At 42.9% G+C, this 22,097-nt stretch overlaps 1 protein-coding gene across 1 annotated transcript in view; it reads left to right on the top strand.

Moving 5' to 3' along the window:
• The window catches only part of LOC122800092 (prolyl endopeptidase), a 1,490,953-nt gene that overhangs the window by 948,797 nt on the left and 520,059 nt on the right, over nt 1-22,097 (top strand). Inside the window, 1 exon segment of the mRNA XM_044069645.1 lies at nt 6,261-6,364. Coding sequence (XP_043925580.1) covers nt 6,261-6,364 — 104 coding nt within the window.

Here is a 22,097-nt window from a genome sequence, read left to right as displayed (position 1 = left end):
GTCCCCGTTGATGCCATGGTGGTAGCAGCAGCCACAAAGAAGGAGTTGGCTGAAACTTCATCTGTCCATCCCCCTAACAAGGAGTCCAGGACGATGGACAGATATGGGAAGATGTTCTCTTCAGCGACCTTTTCCATGCCGTCCCTGAATTACCTGTGCCACTTTACCCGTCTTCAGAGGGATCTCCTGAAAGAGCTTGGAGATACCCTCCAAGATCCATCAACTGAGGGGGCCCAGGCTAAGGCAGCCTCCCAGCTGGCTACTCATAATTCAGTAGTGAACTCCTCCACGCGGCTCATTTTGTATGCAGCCAGTGGTGCGAGTAGAGCTGCAGGCACAGGCGTGGCCCTAAGGAGGCATGCTTGGATGCGGCTATGTAACTTTGCGGAACCTTTCAGAGCGTCTTTCACCAACACCCCGTTTGATGGTTCCTCTCTCTCTCTGGATCACAGGTGAAAGATACCCTTACCAGGTGTGAGCAGGAAGGCAAGACTCTCTCTGCTGTAGGAGTCCTTATTTCCACTCCCTCCAGACCATATCCTAAGGGTCAGAAGAGTGGGAAGATGTGGTTCTGGAAATCCCAAGGAGCCTTGCCGGTCACATGTGGTGAGTTCCCCTCCAGGGGCAGGGGAGGGAACAATAAAAGACACTGCCCTCGTGGCAGAGGGGGTCCGCAAAACCAGGGCAGCAGAGAATCTTTCTCTGACAAGCCCTTCCAGCATCCCTGAAGAGTTGCCTGGCTGCTCACCTCTGGAGGCAGTTGGGGGAAGATTATCACTGTACCCAAGAGCCTGGCAAGACATAACACAAGACAAATGGGTACAATCCGTCATATCCGGAGGCTACAGAATTCCCTTCGTTCACATCCCCTTAAGGTCAAACAAGTCCCTTCCAGATGTTCCACGCAATCTAAGGGACCAAGCAGTGCAAGAAGTCTCAAAACTGCTAAGAAAAAGGGCCATCCAGCAAGTCCCATCAGACCAACAAGGATCCGGAATTTACTCAAGGTTCTTTTTGGTACCAAAAAAGACAGGGGACTGGAGACCCAGTTTGGATCTCAGCAGACTAAACAAGTCTGTACAAAGAACGAAGTTCCGTATGGTCACGTTTCAGTCCATTTTACCCTTTCTGGGTCAGGACAATTGGATGTGCTCCATAGATCTTCAGGATGCGTACTACTACATCAAAGTGGACAGACGCTCCCGAAGATTCCTTCGCTTCCGGCTGGGAGCCAGCCATTATCAGTTCAGAGCTCTGCCCTTTGGTCTCCCCACAGCCCCCCAGGGTGTTTACCAAATGTATGGCAGTAGTTACCGCTCACCTGAGACGGCAAGGATTCCAAGTGTTTTCCATATCTCGACGACTGGCTCCTCACTGCTACCACCAGACATCATCTTCTGCGAGACTGCACCATCGACACTTGCTCCAGGCTAGGTATCACAATAAATTTCGAAAAGTCTGCATTGTCGCCCTGTCAATCTATCACCTTTATAGGCACAAATTTAAATACCAAAGACATGTTAGCGAGCCTCCCACCAGACAGGGTGTTAGTGATTCGTCAGCATGTCAAGGTTTTATTAGCATGCAAAAGGATTCAAGCCAGGTTTGTCCTTCAAACGCTAGGTCTCATGGCAGCAGCGATCGTACTTGTCCCTCTAGCTCGTTTTCCCATGAGGATTCTCCAATGGCTTCTTTCACCCAGTGGTCCTTCCAGCAACTTTCCATATCTTACATGATTATGATCACTCAGGCATGCAAGAAGCATCTTGCGTGGTGGATGGTCTCCACATCAGTGCTCCACGGCAGACCATTTGATCTCCTCCCTCCAGTGGCTACAGTGACCACGGACGCCTCCCTGATCAGGTGGGGGGGGGCATTATCAGGGCAGAACAGGCCAAGGCACCTGGCAACCTCACGAGTATCATCTGCGCATAAATGTCTTGGAGATGAGGGCCGTGCTGTTAGCGTTGCAGGCTCTTCAGGACTCTGTTCCTACCGGGACCATTGCAGTTCAAACGGACAATATGTCCATAGTGTGGTACATCAACAAGCAGGGCGGAACCAGGTCCTACCCCCTATGTCGAGAAGCACTCAGACTCTGGCAGTGGGCGATCTCTTCCCAAGGGTTTCTGATTGCAACGCACATCCTTGGGAGGTCCAACGTCATAGCAAACAGACTGAGCAGAGCAATTCTCATGCCTCACGAGTGGTCTCTGACCCAAGTAGTTGCAGACCAAATCTTCCGCAGATGGGGCCAACCTTGCTGCGACCTTTTTTCAACTCCCTTCAACAGCAAGTGCAGCAATTTCTTCTCTCTCCTTCCACTTCCCGGGCATTCCCCCAGAGACGCTCTAGTCCACGATTGGCCCCAGGGACTCATACCGAAGCTAATTCAGAAGGCTACTGTTTTGGGTGGAAAAATGATCCTCATTGCTCCTTACTGACCTCGACAAATATGGTTTCCATTCCTGCATCACTATCTTCTCAAACAGCCTTGAACTCTGGACCTAGTTCCAGACCTCCTGATTCATCAATCGGGCGGGCTGCACCAATCACTGCACACTCTCCAGCTCACAGCGTGGTTGCTCCGCTTCCAACCTTAGCCAGGCTCCCAGATATCTCCCCCTCTGTGCGTGAAATCCTTTTGTCGTCACACAAGTCTACGACCAGAAAAACTTACGCTAGTAAGTGGAAACGTTTTTCTTCCTGGGCAGAGGCAAAAAGTATAGACCCCTTTTCAGCCCCCGTACACTCCATTTTGGAATTTCTCACGGTGCTCTTTCATGCTGGGTCCGCTTCCGCTACAATTAGAGTTCAGTTAGCGGCAATTTCAAATTTTCACATTGGCCTGTCGGAAAACAATATCATGTCCCATAAGCTGTGTAAAGCCTTTCTCAAAGGAACCACTCTGCTTAGGCCTCCAGTGAGAGATCCTCCACCACCGTGAGATTTAAATTTGATTTTAGCTTCGCTAATTTTGCCCCCTTTCGAACCTGCAGCTTCTTTTTTACTGAAGTTCTCATCTTGGAAAACCCTTTTTCTGGCAGCTAGAGGAGTTTCGGAACTACAGGCTCTTTCTATCCGTCCCCCATACCTTGTGTTCCACAATGATAGGGTTGCTCTGAGGACTAATCCTTCCTTCCTTCCTAAAGTCTCTTCAGAGAGCAACTTGAATCAGTCCATAGACCTTCCTTTGTTTTTCCCTAACCACTCCAACAGGGCGGAGTATAAGTTGCATCAGTTAGATGTTCACAGGCAACTACGCTTTTATTTACATAGAACCAAAGACATTAGAAAATCAAATCAACTGTTCCTGTCTTATGCAGTAGGTAAACCAGGTCTTCCGGTCTCCAAGGTGACCTTATCCAGGTGGTTGTCTTCTATCATCACATTCATATACCAACTCAGGAATAAAGAATTACTGGTCAAACCAAAAGGTCTTCAGGACTCTCTTCCTACCGGGACCACCAGAGCTTTAGCCACTAAAGTGGCTTTTCAGGCTAGGTTGCCCATGGAATGTATTTGTGCTGCGGCTACATGGGCCAACCCACATACTTTCATTTCGCATTACAGGTTGGATTTGGTTTCCAGGAGCAGAGTTGATTTTGGTTCCACTGTTCTGAAGAGTCTTTTCCGATGAGCCACCCAGGATTTTAGGTGCTAGGGACGCTGTCCCAACCAGCAGGAATGAAGGCGAGATAGACAACTTAACATAAAGAAGTTATGTACCTACCATAACGTTCCATGTTAGTTGTCTTCTTCTCACCTTCTTTCTTGCATCCCACCCTCCATCCCCCTATCCTAGTGGACCGAGAAGAGTTCCTCTTGATTTTGCACTGGCTGAGTCTTCTCTGGCTATTTCCTTCTGCTTAGTATTCTTCCCATAGAAATTATGCATTCTAGGATAGCATTCATTTATTATTATGTCTGCAGTTAGACTTACCAAACGAGATCTGGGTATCTAGCGCCAGGCATCACGAGATATAGGGGACCTCGAGCCAGTAAGCAGCTCTCGAGCTTTTGAAGATGACCGTGTCGGAGCCGAGGATTGGCTCCGAACCCAACCAGCAAGAAAGAAGGCGAGAAGAAGAGAACTAACATGGAACGTTATGGTAGGTACATAACTTCTTTTTTCTAAAGTTTGTTGAAATGCATACCAAAGTTTGGTACCCAGATAAAACTCTGCATGGTCAAAAAAGGTTAGGTTATTTTTTATGTCTGTGGAGAACTGTTTAATTTTTTATAGGACTGAAATTGATGAGTGCTTTTTGCAGTTAATCTGGATTTTAGAATAACTGATGTGGGTATCATACAGTTTTATATATGACAGTGTTCAAGAGGGGGTGCCATCTCGTTGCTGTGTTAGTAGCAATTTTACACTCTTAGTGACATAGTAGTGTTTTTATTTTTTTCCTCCAAGTGGAGAGAAGACCCCAAAAAAAGTACTACAAGCAATGAAGGAAAACGGATATATCTTAGCTTGTTTGTGTCTTTCGGCTTTTCCCAGTTAGGGGTCGCCACAGCGGAACTCCGGTCCGCTAATGATTGGTAGTGGATTTTTACATACTGGGTTACCAGCCCTGACGCACAACCTTCAACGAAGGCACGCCCCATTCACGTATGCCTCCACACAGAAGACGCTCTAGCTGAGAATCGAACGGGACAACATCTTGTATCTTAGCTTATTAAAACCAGTAAAATAGAAGCGTTTTTGTTGGTATACAAGTTGAGTTCTTTAGAAAAATTGGGTTAAAAAGTTGCTGAAATAAAAAGATAGCACTGAAACACATGACTAACTGGTATGATCATGCTCCAAAACTACTGATAAGTGGATGACATAATGACCATAGCAATACCAAACATGGTATTTCCGAAGCTTCTTTTTTAAGGGAGTTTTAAAATTAATATCTGATGCCTGTGAGAGTCCTGGCATTTAAAATGGACCACTTGGCTGAATTATTTAAAATCCAGCATGTTAAAATCTCCTCAAATATGAGCACGTGATTTGTCTAAAACATAAAGTAAAAACCTCTCGAAATTTGTGTAAGTTATGAAATGTCTAAGCAAGTTATTTCCTTTCAAAATCATATAAAAATGTTCATAAATAAAGTGCCCTTCAAGTACATCCTTTATAAAATGTTAGTTAATATAACCAGTGCCACAAACTACATTTTTGAAGTGCATAAAAAAACATGTACTTCATAGCTTTTCTGTGTATGTTCACAGAAGAAGTTGGAACTGGAGTATTCATTTTATGTGTACATTGTTTGCATTTGTTAAATGAATTATGTAACTTTGTCAATGAATGGAACAAGTTGCCAGCCTATAAAATATCTTTAATAGAAATATTTTTCTTGTTGATGAGTAAAATATTCCCTCTAGCTAACTGATCTCTGAATGTGCATTTAAAATCTTATTTACTGCAGAATATATTCCAAATGCTGTGACTATCTAAACTGTAAGCTAAAAATGAAATAGCTTAGAGAGAGAGAGTTAGATGAAGTCTCATTTGATTGCTGTTGAGAAAAAGTGCTTACCGTCTCTTTTCATTTTACAATTTTGTTGCATTTTTCACCAACATAGTTGCTTACCAGTTTTTCCTTTGTCTCCTGCAACTTTTCATGCCTCTGTTTTAGGGAATGCTTAATGTTAGATACTTCAGTTATTTCTTCATGCTATTTAGCACTTCTCACATGCATCCCATCTTTGATGCTGAAACAGAAGACAAGTAAGGCTGCCAAATACTTATGCATGGTAAATCATTCTTCAAGCAGGATTGTCTCTGGCTGGTATGTCATGGTCCTTTGAATTACATCCTTAAGTGTAGCAATAGAAAGATGCCAAGGCTACTGTGTACCCTTGAAGGGTGGCAGAGTAGCCTAAATTCCATTAAGCTAGTGAATTTGACTGAGGTGGTTTGTTTTAAGAAAATGATGTCCATAAACTCCATCTTCATATTAATTAGATGGAGTGTATGGGCTTTCATTATCTGTATTTGCCATAGATGTGATGAGTTATAAATAACCACTTAGTGCTTTAGATGTTGTATTAAAGAAAGAATAGGTTAACCCTTGTTCCATTTCATCCTCTGTGAGTAGTCCTAGTATGTAGCCTGTGTTCCTTAAAAACTGCTAGAATGAAATAATGTTTGTGGTCAGAATATATTTAAGGCCTCTTCATTTTCCATTTTAGTTAACAGACAACCATGTAACTGTAATCATTTACATTTTCTAATTTGTCTTTGTGAAATTATGCTTTAGGTATCATTTATCACTGTGACCTAACCAAAGAAGATCTGGAGCCAAGAATATTCAGAGAGGTGACGTTAAAAGGATTTGACCCATCTGATTATCAAACAATTCAGGTACTAAAAATGTCACAGTTCTGTATCTCATATTGATTTTCTCCATGTGACTCCTGAAACTTGTTTTTTTACATGTTTTAAAACCCCTGTTTTGAAATTTTAAATTTTTGCTGTACTGAAAATGATGGTGGTAGTACAGATTTAAGCTAGGAAGTAGGTGCTGTTTGGTGTGGTATTAATAGAAACACCATGTTGTGGTTAGATCTCAGGCATTGCCTACAGCAGAAGTGATTGGTAAAAGAGGTGTTTCACAGTTTATCAGATTCTAGGGCTGTGGTGAGAAGTCTGCTATAAAAAGGGTATGTGTGCAGCTACTCACGCATTTGTGGACTTTGCTAAGCCATTTAAGCACAGGTGCCTGTTTTCAGAAAGATGTATGAAAACTAAACCTCTTTCCCTCTTCAGCTGCATCTAACTTGAAGGCTTTATAAGAGGCCTGAAAGAACTTTGCTCAGGGTCTCTTCAGGGCTTTCCAGTCCATTCTTCAACCTTTGTGTCTTCAGATTCTAAGAGGGAAAATAAATCCCTCTCGTTGTTTGAAGAGGAATTGCTGTCTAATACTGAGAAGGAAGGATCTGGGTTCTGCCTCACATTGCTTTTTTTCTTTCTTATAGAAGTCTCAGAGGAAAATATATCTTCATCTAGTGAAACATTTTCATATTCTGATACTGTTAGCAAAATGAAGTAAAATTGTAAATAAGAGGGAAGGGAGATTTTAGAGACAAAGAAAATATATCATGACCTCTTGAATCTGGATTCCCCCAAGCCCTTGGCTGAATACCTCCATTTTTGGAGCATTAGAATTGATCTTTAATTCATCTTGTACTTTCCCAGATTCTCAGCTTCTTGCATATAACAAGCTTGAGGGACTGCACAAGATGAGTGATTACCATAAATGCCTCATTAAGAATTCTTTCCCTGACCATGCTATCATTATTATAGATAAGGAGAATGGGTCTAAGCCTTTAGCTTCTTCTAATCCTGTCCCCAGTGAGAAAGACATCAAGGCATTTGACAGATGTGGTGGAAAAAGTTCATGCTTCTAATCTAGGTTGCAGGGCGATCAAGTACAAGATCCATATAGCCAAATATCTTGCTCAGTATTTTTTTCTGATGTACAGCAGTCCATTTTCTTTCTGCTTCAGACAGTGACATTGCCTTATCAAACTTGCTATATTCTGCTTCACAAGTGACAAACATTCAATAAAATACTCTTATGACACAGTTGATGCTGTGTCAAGGGCTGCTGCCACATGCTGTGAGATGCTCAGGTATACCTGAGTCAGGTGTCAGTTACCCAGATTTTAAACCTCAGATTTTTGGATGCCCTGTTAGAAAATTTCTTTTTGTGAGTTCCCCTCCAAAGGTTCCTAAAACATTGTAGGAGAATAGCAAGTTAATTCAGGGGGTGAAACTGCTTTGATCTTTCACAAGTCCCCAAGTACCATCAGAGTTATCTTTCAAGCCCTGTACCTTCCTTCAGAAAACCTTTCAAGCCAAGTCAGCAAAAGTCTAGTAAGCAACAATACAAAATAAATTGCAAAGGGAACCTAAAAAACAGGGAGTGTTCCCCAGGGGTCTTCCTTGCACAAAAAGAGTCAATGACAACCTGTGTACCTCTTACCCCTCCTTCCATCCTGGTCATCCTTCCAAGCTAGTAGCAATTTTTTCCTTTCCCTTGCACAGCTGGAAAGAAGTAACAAATTACAATAGGCTTCCCTTCCTTTTTAAGCAGGAACCTCTGTTCAAAAAAAAAAAAAAAAAAGACCAGACTCATTTGTTCTCCCAGATTCTATCAGACAAAAGCTCTCTTAAGATGTGTATGTAATGCAACTTGTTTCCTGCCTTTTGAACAGGCTTTTACATGGGAGTTTATGTACCAAAAAAGGAGAGAACTTGGTATTGGACCTTTCCATTCTAAATTCCTTTCTCATGTTACCAAAGTCCAGTATGCTCAATTCATCAGTCCCTTTTTTATTCTTCCACCCAACTCTGTCATCCTGGACCTCAAAGATACATATCATCATATTCCAATTCACAAAGACCACAAGCACTGAGATTCTTTTCACCTGGGCTGTATTTTAAATTTACTTCCTTGCCCATTTGGTCTGGCTGCAGTCTCATTGGTTTTCACAAAATGTCTGGCTCCATTGCCTTCCACAGACTTCAGGAAATACATATTTATCTTTATCTTAAATATTGCCTCATCTTAGCAGATTCCACCCAAGACACTCAGGCTTCCCTCCTTTTCTCTGTAACCATTTTCCAAAGCCTAGGATCCAAATTAAATCTAGAGAAATCTTCCCTAGTTCTGTCTTAGTTGACTTTTCTGGGATGCCTTCTGGACACCACCATCATGGTAGCTTACCTTCCTACAGAGAAAGTCTGTTTTACCATTTATATTTCTTGAACCTGGCTCACCAGTCTATTTCCACAACAAAAGAGGTGTTTGATTAACACATTGCCTTACTGCTATTTAGGTAGTAGTGCCCTGCTACCATCTTATGGCAGTCTTCTAACACCGAGTCCCCCCAGTGCCGGTCTGTGAAGTGTGATGGACCAATCACCTGATAGTACAAGGACTACTTTACAGACAGGGCCCTTTCAGTTTTCTAGTGCCATAATAAGAGAAAAAGCCCATGGAAGACTCCTTCCTTTGGATCTCTTCAGCTGCTTAGCTCAGATAAACCCGTTTGGGTTTTATTTCCTCCCTCTGCTTTTTATATTGGTGCACAACTAGTGTATTCTGCTGGTGTGACTTTTTTTCCTGACAAGAAATTTTGTATATTCTTGGGTTTTTACTTTGCCTGCACAGTATAATGCTTATACTGTTTATTATGTTGGTTTCTGGGATTTGTTATCCTTTCAAATGTTTTATTGGCATTTGTGAATGTTTACTTGCGTTTCTATACAAGGTACATTTTAGTACAGTTCCTGTCATTACTTTGTGCTTTCAGAGCAGCAAGTTAGTCTTGCCTGTTTGCCTGTTTCTGTTGATTAAAAGCTTCATTTGAAAGTTTTGAGAGGAAAACTTGCTAATATTGCATTTTTTTCTTTGGTGTTATATAGGTTAGTTGACATGATTGACTAGGATTACAGCATTTTAAACTATTTTTACATCTAAATCCACGTTTTGGCACCATTTTGTATGCTAAATATTCTGACAAGATTTTTTATAAGTTTATGCTCTATTTTTTGACTAAAACTATTTTACGCTTTTTTTAATTATCTTTTTATTTAATTTGTAAAAATTTGGGGACGTCTGACTTGTATGTTACACTTTGAACTGTGTTTCTGAAACAACTGTCATTTTATTCAGTTCGGTGTTCAGACTAGTGTCCTTGTAGAAAAAGACTTCCTATTACCCCCCACCCCCCCAGTAACAATTTTATGTGGTCATTTCTTACTGGATTGACTATACAACCATTATTAGTATTGATCTGGCTATTTTTTTCATCCCCTGACTTGATGGATTCAGATATGCTGATGTTCTTCGTGTTTCACTGTTGCAGTCATAACTGTAGGGTGCTCCTGCCAGCAGGCAGCCCGAGGTCGGCCAGAATCCCAAAGTCTGGGTCCGGCGTCGGCTGTACAAGCTAGTACCCTGACGTCAGTACGCTTTGGTACATAGCCCTCAGCCGGCGCCATCTTCTCCAGTCTTTCTTGCCGTGCGGTGGAAAGCAGCTCGCAAGTCGTTGGTTGGCGATTTTCGAACAGCGTATTTTGTTGTTGTCGGTCCGAAGTTCTTACTTCTCTTCTCAAAGCTAAGTACCCCGTTGGGGAATCTTTTTCTTGTTCCTCCGATGTCAGAAAAAGTTAATAATTGTATAACGTGTGGGAAACAAATACCTCATAAAGATTTCCACTCTTACTGTCTACCTTGCTTAGGCCCTGACCACGACGCTTCTTGTTGCCGGTTCTGTGCCAGGTTCAACTCTCATACTATCAAGCGCAGGTACAATTGGGCTTTAAATTATTTTGGCAGACGCTTCAATTATAGAATGTCGTCGGACACTACCGGAATTCAAAAGAAGCGCAAAGACAAAGACAGGCCTCCGAGGTCCAAACAGGACTCGTTGCAGCTGGAGCCAGCGTCCGGTTCGGCTGTCGTCAGTGAGGCGCTTTTGCAGCCCCTGTCGTCCGCCACTTCTGAACCGATGGCCGATACGGACTCCCATGGGGAGCCATCAAGGCCCACTATTTTAACTGCTGCAGGACCTTCGGACGTCGCTCCTTCAGATGGGTCCGGAACCACTGTGCAGGTACCGGCTTCTGAGGGGGTTTTCAAGCCTACTCACATCACTATTTCAAAGGCAAAGACAAAGACTCCTATTAAGTCTAAAGTTCCTGCTCAAGCTGCTTCTGAATCTACTCCCAGGACACAGAAGCAATTATTAAAGATGGCTGAAGATTTGCTTACAATGATTAGGGGTTCTCACCCCCCTCTTGAGAAAAGGCCTCGACAGGATGTTACTCTGGATTCCTCTGACCAGGCTTCTGTATCTTCTGTTTCTTCCTCAGATCAGGACTATTCCTTTCCTCCTTATGAGGATTCGGATGTTTAGGACTCTTTACCCTCGGCCTCTCCGCCTGAGGATTTCTCTTTTGGGGAAACCTTGCATGAGATGAGGGAACATTTTCATTGGGAAGGACAGGAGTATTCTGCTTCCAAGAAGAGGCTTAGGGAATTTCTTCTTCTTCCTCAGCATAGGCCTTTAGCTATCCCTCCTGTTTTGGACATTGTAGATGATGCTTTTTCTGAGGCTAATTTGAATCCTGATTCCATGCCTCCTGCTCCTTCTAAGCCTGATAGATTTTATAGGGTTCCTGACTCTCATTTATTCTTATTTAAAAACCCTTCTGCGGATCCTGAAACTATTTCTCAGGGATCTAAGGATGCTAAGGTTGCTACTTCTAAAAATCCTATTCCCTCTGAGAAGGATTCTCGTGCTTTAGACAGGTGGGGTAAAAAGGTATATACTTCTGCTACCCTGTCTGTAAGGGCTTTAAAGTGCCAGTTTCATATGTTTAAGTATCAGCAATTTCTTTTGTCTGTTTTAAAGCAAAAGCTTGCTTCCCTTCCTGCTTGTGCAGAGGATAAGGAACTTCAGGATGTATTGCATGGTACTGAACAAGTGAACAAACATAGTTTACATTGTGGTTTTGATGCTTTGGATGCTTCTTGCAGGGCTGCAGCCTCTGGTACTGTTATCAGGAGACATGCCTGGCTTCGTGAACAAAGTTTACCTGAACAGGTTAAGGCTAAGTTATTAGATGCCCCTGTTCAACATGATGTTCTTTTTGGATCCAAGGCTGAGGAAGTTATTAAAAAGATGGAAGAAAAGGCAAAGTCTATGCAGACTGTAAAAGATTTCTTGCAAGTTCAGCCTCCTAGATTTTCCAGGAATTGGCCCTCTAAAAATTGGTCCTTTCCCACGTCTGACAGGCCTCAAAGGGGAAGATATAGATGCTCCAGAGGTCGTGGTCAAGGTCAGGCCTCTTACAGATCTAGACAATGGACTGCTTCTTTACCTATAAGGGGAGAAGACAGATCCCAATCTCAAAGAAAGCAAACTCAATGACTCTCTCGGTTGGGCTACAGGACCCCTTCACCTGGATGCCCCTCTCGGAGGAAAACTGTCTCTTTTTTACAGAAATTGGACTCATATTACCCAGGACAGATGGGTATTGGACGTGATTTTAAAGGGTTACAAATTCCACTTTCACACTTTGCCAAGGGCTCACGGTTGGCCAGATCTGCCAAAACATCAATGGTCAGAGGCCTTAAATCAAGTGGATGCTCTTCTGGCCATGGGAGCCATAGAGCCTGTTCCACTCTCGGAGATGGGAAAAGGTTTTTATTCAAGACTGTTTCTGGTTCCAAGAAAACAAAACTCATGGAGACCTATTCTGGACCTTTCTGTGTTAAACACCTTTTGGAAATTCCAAAATTCAAGATGCTTACTCTGCAGCAACTAATTCCAATGCTCTCTCAGGACGCCTGGATGGTGACATTGGACTTAAAGGAAGCCTACTTACACATTCCCATCAGGCAGGAGCAGGAAATTCCTCAGGTTCAAGGCAGGTTCGAGGCACTTTCAATTCTCTGTACTGCCCTTTGGTTTATCTACTGCCCAGAGTCTTTACCAAGTGCCTGGCACCAGTAGTGGCTTACTGCAGACTTCAGGGGATCCAGATTTACCCCTATTTGGACGACTGCCTTATTCAGGCAGACAGCAAAGATCTTCTACTTCAACATCTGGACTTTGTTCAACGTCTTCTCCTCCTACTGGGATTCTCAGTGAACACAAAAAAGTCACATTTGATCCCTTCTCAACAAATGGTATTCTTGGGAGCCCTCTTAAATACAACCTTACAAAGGGCCTTCCTCACTCCAGAAAAACAAACTCAGCTGGCTTCTACTTTCAGCACTTTAGCAACTCTATCTCAGCTCACTGCAAGGAAATTCCTGCAGGCTCTGGGCTACATGGCTTCCTGCATTCTGTTGATTCCAAACGCAAGGCTTCATATGAGAAAGCTTCAATGGTATCTGAAAAGTGTATGGTCACAGCATTACCACGATCTGGATATTCTGATTCCTCTGATCCCCTGCCTTCAGAGGGAGTTCCTCTGGTGATCCAGGGTATGCGCTTTAAACGAAGGAAAGCCTTTTTGTCTACCTCAACCTACTCAAATCCTAACCACGGACGCCTCGGATTATGCTTGGGGAGCACACTTTCTAGACAATTGCCAGCAGGGAACCTGGACAAAGGACCATCTTCACTGGCACATCAATCTGAAGGAAATGTTGGCAGTTCAAAATGCCCTTCTAGCCTTCAAGAACCTTTTGCAACCAGGGCCTCTGCTAATTCGCACAGACAACACCACGGTCATGTGGTACATCAACAAGCAGGGGCGTTCTCATTCATAGCCCCTTTGCAGACTAGCTATGGCTTTATGGGACACAGCTCTAAATTTGAATCTACATCTCCAGGCTCAATTCATTCCAGGGGAACAGAATCTCTTAGCAGACAGCCTGAGCAGAAACATTTCAGATCCTCACGAATGGATGCTAGACACCAACTTATTCAACAGGATTACTGCAGTTTGGGGATGTCCCCAGATAGATCTGTTTGCATCCCATCTCAATCATCAGCTGCCTCGCTTTTGCACCAGGTCCTTCCACAAAACAGCTTGGAGAGTGGATGCCCTGTCCTTCAGCTGGAGAAGCCTTTCAGGATATGCCTTCCCTCCTCTTCCTGTACTACCTTGGGTATTACTGAAGATAAAACAGGACAAGCCCAAGTTCCTCATCTTGATTGCTCCAAATTGGCCTCGACAGTTTTGGTATCCAACTTTAAAGCACCTGTTCTTGGGGCCTCCTTGGATTCTCCCTCTGGAACCCTTCGCTTCTGTCCCAGCATCAGGGTCAGTTACTACATTCCAATCTCAAGACCCTTTGCCTGGCAGCTTGGCTCTTCAAAGGAATTTGATTTCCTCTAGTCTTCCCAAACAAGTTTTGGATGTTCTTCTGGAAGTTAGACGGCCTAGCACTAGGAAATCCTATGCCTCTAAATGGAAGAGGTTTTGTATTTGGATGCAGGACCGAGGCTCGGATCCTCTGGTACCTGATCTCTCTTCTATTTTGCTTTACCTTTCGGAGCTTTTATCTAAAGGACTTTCCTTTTCTAACATTAAGATTCATGCTTCTGCTATTTCTGCTCATTTCAGTTCTGATCCTCCTGTTTTTTCTCATCCTTTGGTGAAGCAATTATTGAGAGGGGCTAAAAATTTGCGGCCTTCCAGGACCCCTCCTGTCCCTGCCTGGGATCTTAATTATGTTTTAGAAAAACTTACTTTGCCTCCTTTTGAGCCTGCTGCATCTTCAGATATTAAGTTTTTATCTTGGAAGACTGTTCTTTTATTAGCATTGACCTCTGCCAGAAGGGTTTCAGAGTTGCAAGCTCTCATGGCTGTGGAACCATACCTTATTTTCCATCAGGACAGAGTATCCTTGAGGACCAATCCTACTTTCATGCCTAAGGTGATTTCGAAAGTGGCTTTAAATCAGACAATTCACCTTCCTACTTTCTTTCCAAATCCTCAGAATAAAGGGGAAAGGATTTTGCATTCATTAGATGTGCACAGACAGTTACGATTTTACCTGGACAAGACTAAAGAGTTCAGAAAGTCTAATCAATTGTTTGTTTATTTTGCCTCCAGTTCTCTTGGAAAACCTATTTCTAAACAAACTATTTCCAAATGGATTGCTTATGGAATCAGATTTTGTTACACTCATCATGGGAAACAGTTTCCAGGTACCATTAGAAGTCATTCTACTAGAGCAGCTGCCACTTCTACAGCTTTCCTCAGAGGAGTCCCTACCCAAGGATATCTTGGAAGCTGCCACTTGGAGTTCTGTGCATACTTTTTCCAAGCACTACAATCTCTCTCTGTTTTCTAAGACCAGGGCAGGCTTTGCCTCTGCTGTTTTGCAGGGTATTCTTGCCTCCCCTTCTTCTATCTAAAGCCTCCTCCCCTTTTACACTGCTTTGGGATTCCACCCTACAGTTATGACTGCAACAGTGAAACACGAAGAACATAGTACAGTTGTGTACACCTACCATAAATGTAGATGTTCGAGTGTCTTCACTGTTGCAGTCGGGGTTTCCCTCCCTCCTATCCCCTCTTTTTCTCCCTTTTCCTTTTTTGTGGTGTATTTGTGTTTCCTTGTTGGATTCATTTTTGTTTTGTTGGGGACTTCTGACATCTAGGGCAGGAAAGGCTGGAAAAGATGGCGCCGGCTGAGGGCTATGTACCAAAGCGTACTGACGTCAGGGTACTAGCTTGTACAGCCGACGCCGGACCCAGACTTTGGGATTCTGGCCGACCTCGGGCTGCCTGCCGGCAGGAGCACCCTACAGTTATGACTGCAACAGTGAAGACACTCTAACATCTACATTTATGGTAGGTGTACACAACTGTACTTTCCACCACCACCACCACCATCATCTACCCCTTGTTGCACCTAAAAACATAAATATAAGTCAAGCAATATGCCTTAGGTGCACAAGAGGTAGATGGTGGTAGTGGTGGAGCACCACCACCACCATCTACCCCTTGTGCACCTAAAAACATAAATGTAAGTCAAGAAATGTGCCTTAGCCTATGGCTTGTGACTCTGCAGTAGCTTTGGGGAGGCTATTGGACCACTTACACTTTTTTGCCTTCGGTCCCCTGGTGTGGTAGAAGTTACAGCTGTGCATGATACCCCTTGTGCACCTAAAAACATAAATGTAAGTCAAGAAATGTGCCTTAGCCTATGGCTTGTGACTCTGCAGTAGCTTTGGGGAGGCTATTGGACCACTTACACTTTTTTGCCTTCGGTCCCCTGGTGTGGTAGAAGTTACAGCTGTGCATGATGTGTGTTTCAAACAATGCCCTTCAGGGCTGTACCATTGCCTGGCTAAGGTACAAGAGATCCAAACTCTTTGGGTGCAGGGAAAGTCAAGTTTACAGAATCTGTTGTGTGTTGATACACCCCCCCCCCACCCCACCCAGGGATTTTCCCACTAGTGTAGTCTATACAAAAAAAGAGACTGAAGACCCACCATGTTGCAGTACAAACGTCTGACTGTGCTTTCACCTGAGCTGGTGGTTATGGCTCAATCCATTATTCAGGGCATTGATTACAGGGTGCAAACCTAGGTTATGAGTAACACCAACACTCCCATCCCTGGTCAACCACCCGAAGATCCTGATTTTGAAGGGGATCCAGAATCTGAGATTTCAGAAGGCTCAGATTCTGACCAGTCAGTTTCCTCTGAGGGCGAACAGGTTCAGAAATTTGAATAGATGTTTTCCTTTTCCCAAATGCTGGCTAGATTTAGGGATGTATTAATTTGGCAGCATTCATCAGCTGCCCCCAAGATCATCAGGGTATTTGCTTTTGTGGAGAATGAAGCCCTAGACATGGTGACCTTCCCTCAGTTGATCCCACCATTGTTTTTAAAAAAGTTTACAATTGTCTGATGCCAAATGAGTTTGTGGCTAAAAAGGTGTTCAAGAACTTCAGCCTCCAAGCCCCCTTGTCTGCAGACCCTTCTGTGTCCCCATAAACCTTTGCCAATAAATAGACCATGTCTTCATCAAATCCAGTCTCTCAAGATAAACTAAGTAAGTGGCTAGAATCTCAGGGGGAAAAAAACGGTGTAGTTCATCATGATGGTAGCTTTTAAAGTGTTTAGCTTCTTTTTTATGTGGAAGTTTGTGTTGGGTTGTATGTATAGTAGACACGTTTGCTGCATATTTACTTGCTGAGCAGAAAGACTACGTGAAAAAGGCTGTTTCTAATGTTTCTCAAGTGTCTAAACTTGCTTTAAAGAGTGCCTTGAAGAGGAACATTACTCTTTCTAGAAATGCAGAGATGTCTGTGTTGGTTAGGAGGTATGTTTGCTTGCACAGTCAAAACTTTTCATACGAGTTTAGAAAAATGAGATTATGAATGTTCAGCTTGATTCTGATTGTGTGTTTGGTACAACAGTTAATCAGATCTTTAAATACTGGGATGACAGAGGTGAACTTGATGCAAGAGGTGTCTAAAAAGTTCCATGTTCCAAAGGTTCCCCTGAATAAGCAGGATAGTTTTTTTGCGGCCCAACAAACAGAAATCCCACATGAACAAAAACTAAGGCAGCAAAAGGAAATGTCAGGATGAGAACTGCACCAAACCTAACAAGGGGATCTTTTTCCAAACATGATACCCCCCTTCTAGTCTATGATTATGATCAGGCTTGGTACCTGTCATTCCCATTGTCCCTGTCTCAAAAGTTATCTCTCAACAAGTGGCTTGTCTGTCAGTGTTTTCTGAGAAGTATCATGGGCAGAGGTTGCAGGTAGCAGTGGAAGGAACATCCTCCTCAACCACCTGACGAGACTTAGTTATTCCCTCCTATACTCTGGTATATGCTGGACTCAGGGTCGTAGAGCTGGTCCTTTTTTGGGGAGGATGAAAAGTTTCTACTCCAGAACATTTATCAACGTCCCCAAGTTAAAAATGCTTACGCTAACGAAAGTGCTTCCTGTTCTGCTAGACCACTGCTTCACGGTGACCCTGGACTTGAAGGATGTGTATTATCATATTCCCATTGTTCATTGCCTCAGAAGCTATCTGAGATTTGTGTCTGGTTCACACCATCAGTTGTCTGCATTGTCCTTTGAGCTATCCACTCCACGTAGAGTGTCTACGAAATGCCTTACTTGGTAATGGCTCACTACCAGACTCTTGGCACTCACATATTTTTCTTACTTGGATTATCTGTATGCAGAGTCTGTATCCAACTATTTGAAATTGCTAGAGAAGGTCTTGACCTTACTCTGCTAGATAGGATTCAAGTTGAACCTTCAGAAATTGTGCCTGACACTCTTGCATAGACTTTTCTTCCTGGGTTGCTTAATTAACACCAATAAAAGAATGGCCTTTCTTCCCAAAGACTATGTTTCAAGAATTTTCCAGGAGGAATGTTTCTTCGGCAAGAGAATTCATAAAAATTCTGACTGATGAGATCCATGATTCCCATGATAGCAGTGGCCCATCTCTACATGAGTAAAATTCAGTGGTATGTACAGAATTGTTGGACTCAGCATTTAAATTACCAAGAAGTGTAGTTGCCATTGATTGACTTCATCAGATGAGAATTACAGTTTTGGAGAGAAGAGCTGGTTATCAATCCAGGACTTCTCTTTTTCCAACTTGTTCCAGCACAGTCTGCTAAACAGATTAATTTGACTGTGCTTGTGGAACTGCATAATGGGAGTAAAAGTCACTTGGAGGCCCAAGGATGCACAGAAGCACATCAGTGTCAAGGAAATGTTGGCAGTGATCCACACTTTGAAAGTCCTTCACCACGTATGGGACTCCAGGTCATCATCTTGTGGTTATGGACAATACCACAATGATTTGGTACCTCAACAAACAAATGGGTATAAGGTCTTGTCCTCTGTGCCGATTCTATCATCTGGGAGCTGACTCTTCCGGCACCATACATCCCATCAGACCAAAACATTGTGACAGACAGACTAAATAGATCTTGGGCAGACCCATGCATGTGGCAGCTCAAGGCAGTGGTGTTCAAGGATCTAGTCCAGATATAGGAAATGCCTCAAATAGATCTGTTTGCCACCTTTCAAAACAGACAGCTGTAGAAATTCTGGTCCATACATCCTTGCAGCCATACTTGGAGGACAGAAACATTCTCGTTCCCTTGGATCAGAATGTTTTTGTATGCATTTTCCAACCTTTCCACTGATTTATAAAGTACTTATGAGGATTCGTAAAGAAAAGCCAAAGATTGTTGTGGTATTGGCCAAGGCAGTCTTGGTTCTCCCATCTAATGATATTGGCCAAGGGCAGTTACCACGTACTTTCTCACATTCTTGATTTACACACACACACACTGTCAGGAGCATCTGGCGCACTCCAATTTGGAGCAACTGACAGCCTAGATGATTCAATTTGGACTCAATTTAGGTACTTGTTTTAATGAGGATGTTTGCAGCAGTTGTTAAAGGAGGCCAGAAGTCCTGATACTAGAAAATCTTGCGTTTACAAATGGATGAGGTTTTCTAAGTGGTGCCTAAATGGGAACAGAGGGTCCCTTGAGGTTAGCATCCCTCTGGTCTTGAAATATTTGTGTAACCTACTTCAGGAGGGTAAATCATATGCATTCATTAAAGTGCATTTAGCAGCCATTTCTGCTTGCCTTCATTTGGCTCCCCCTCTTTTTTCCTTCTCTTTTGGTAAAATAGTTCATGAAAATAGTATTGCATATGGGACCCCTTCACAAGTAAATTCCTTCTTCATGGTATCTCAACTGTGTTCTGGAAAACTGACTTTACCAGGTCAGGTAAAAAAAACAGTTTTTCTTATTGCTCTGACATCTGCAAGATGAGTCTCTGAGCTGCAAACTCTCATGGTGGGACAACCTTACCTTGTTTTTCACAGGGATTGGGTTGTGTTATCCATTAACCCTTCTTTCATAGTAAAAGTAGTCTCAGAATTGCTGTCAGTCAACCTCCATGTATTCCTAGAACCTAAGAATAAGGAGGAGAGAGGATACTTCATACCTTAGATGTGCACTGGAAGCTTGTGTACTACCTTGACCGAACAAAACTTTTTAGGAAGGCTGGAAAGGCTTTTCATTTCCTACATTGGGGCAAAGACGGGTCACCCTATCTCTAAGGAAACGTTGGTTGTCCTTTTTTTTTTTAAACCCACTATAGGAAGGCAAATCCAGGCAAAGTAAACGCACATTCCACCAGGGATTTTCCTCTTCAGTGATGAATTGTATTCTAGAGGCAGCAGCTTGCTCCTCTGTCCATACCTTAATGAAGGACTACTAGCTGGATGCCTTTTCTAGATCCAGAGCAGGCTACACTGGGACCATTTTCCATGGGCTCCTACACTCATCTTTCCTCATCCCAGGCTGGTTAAAATTTAGGAATCTACCTGAATGCCAATAAGGCAGTGTTTTAGCTGAACATAGTACAGTTGCATAAGTTCTGCCTACTATAACAGAAGATGTTCATAGAACACACTGCCTTACTAGCAGTACCCATTAACCATCCCCTTTTTCTGGATGTACATAGCTTGGTGTTTGGGTTGCTGGCCTTTATTTGTGTGTGTCTGTGTGTGTGTGTCTGTGTGTGTGTGTCTGTGTGTGTGTGTCTGTGTGTGTGTGTCTGTGTGTGTGTGTGTGTGTGTGTGTGTGTGTGTGTCTCTGTCTCTGTCTCTGTCTCTGTGCGTGTGTGTGCCTGTGTGTGTGTGTTCTGATTTGGAACAGTGGGTATTCACAAAGCTTGTGTTTCTATATTCTCTTTTTGCTGGACTGTAGAAAACTGGAGGGGTGCTATCCATGGATCTATAAGGTAGTCCCTGTACTGCCAGGTGGTTGGTCCATCCCAACCACAAACGGGCAGTGGGAGGTCCTCTGAGCTTTAGTAGACTGCCAGAGCATAGTAGCAGGGTGCTACTACCCGAATGCCTGTAAGGCAGTATGTTGTATGAACATCTAGTCTTACTGGTTGGTAGGACTTAAACAACTGTATTTTCTGCAGAATTCTGAGGTATATGGCTTCAGCAATCCTCATGTTTCCTCTAGCTTGACTTCACACAAGGAGGATCCTGTAGTTCCTAAAATCTGTTTGGTCCCAACACCACTTTCCCTATAGTTTCCTGTTAAAGTCTTGAACTTCATCAAAAACTCACTCTTCTTGTGGGCCACATCCGTTCACATAAATTCAGACCCCTCCATTCCAAGTCAGTCCTCCATCACGGATGAGAAGTTTCCAAAGGGATCAAAGGTGAAAGGATTTGGGATTCCCACTTAAGAAAAAAAAAAAAAACAACCCTCAATGAGAATATAGCCTTGATAAATGCATTAAAAGCCTTGAGCCAACTATGGACTTGAAGACCACTTTTAGTAATTATAAACCCCACAGCTATGTGTTGTGTAAACTGAAAGAGGGATCCCAGGTCTTACCCTCATTCAGAAAAGCCACGATTGCATAGGAGCTGGCAACTCAGCACTTGTCTGCTCCTGTCAGAAAACAACTGCAAACTCCCTGAGCAGATCCGGGACAGACCCTCATAAATGGATATTACACCCAGAAGTCTTCTTCGTTTGTGGGGAACTCCCCGGGTAGATAGCCTTCATTCATAACAGACAGTTACAGAAAGTTCTGTGCCAGTATTGTTTAAAAACAGACCCTGGAAAAGAGATGTTTTCTCTTTCTCATGGTGTGGAATGTTATGCTTTGGCCCTCTTTCTTATGATAGCTAGAGTCTTGCTGAAGATCAAAGAGGGCTCAACAAAGAAGTTTCTGGTAGCCTACTTTTGGTCCAGACAAGATTTGTTCTCCTTTCTTATTCAACTGACCAGAAGCAATTACCAAAATCTTCCTCTCACTGAGTGGACTTGATCACACAGTACATAAATGTTATTTGTGCTAACATTTTGAACCTACACCTATTAGTGTGGATGAGGTGTAGAGCCAATATCTTTGTTATTGCAAAGGCTGAGAATGAGTGGAAGAAGTGATCAGACTGCAGAAGCCATTCAGGTTGCATAAAAGGTAAAGGAGCCAATAGGCTGTGCATTTTTTTGTGCTAGCAGCCTTACAGAGATGAGTATTTGGATTGTAGAAGCTTAGAAGGGGATAGTTGACGAGCCAATTAACTGTTGCTCAGCTACATTACACTATACCTGCTGTGCTGTACTGTGTTGACAGAATAGCTTAGTAATAACAGTAAATACCACTGTCGTGGGTGGTCATCATTCTGTACCAGTGTTCATTTGCAGTAACAATCTGCTCATAGTTTTACTTCATGTTTTTCATTGTCAAAAGAGCTGAAAAGTTGGCAGGAGAGAGAAAGTTCTTGGAGTTCTGTGTGCTTTTTTTTTTTTTTTTTTTTTTTTTTTTTTTGCTTTAGTCTGTCACGATTTGATGAAAACGAACCAAAGTACCTGCTTTATACATTGTGTAGAAATTATTGAAATAAGTGTGCTGTCCACATGAATTTCTTTCTCACATTTTATGATGCACAAGACCAAAGCATTTGGTTTAAATGTGTTGTTTTAATATCTGTTTGGTCTCCCATACATATCTTGGTACACTATTGTCTCCTGTACTTGTCTGAGATCATAAAAATAGAGAGTTTTGCATGGCACATTAC

Source organism: Protopterus annectens, chromosome 1.part0, assembly GCF_019279795.1.
Source record: "Protopterus annectens isolate FY-2018-M chromosome 1.part0, PAN1.0, whole genome shotgun sequence".
Classification (NCBI taxonomy): domain Eukaryota; kingdom Metazoa; phylum Chordata; order Ceratodontiformes; family Protopteridae; genus Protopterus; species Protopterus annectens.
This window is presented reverse-complemented; position numbering and strand designations above follow the sequence as displayed.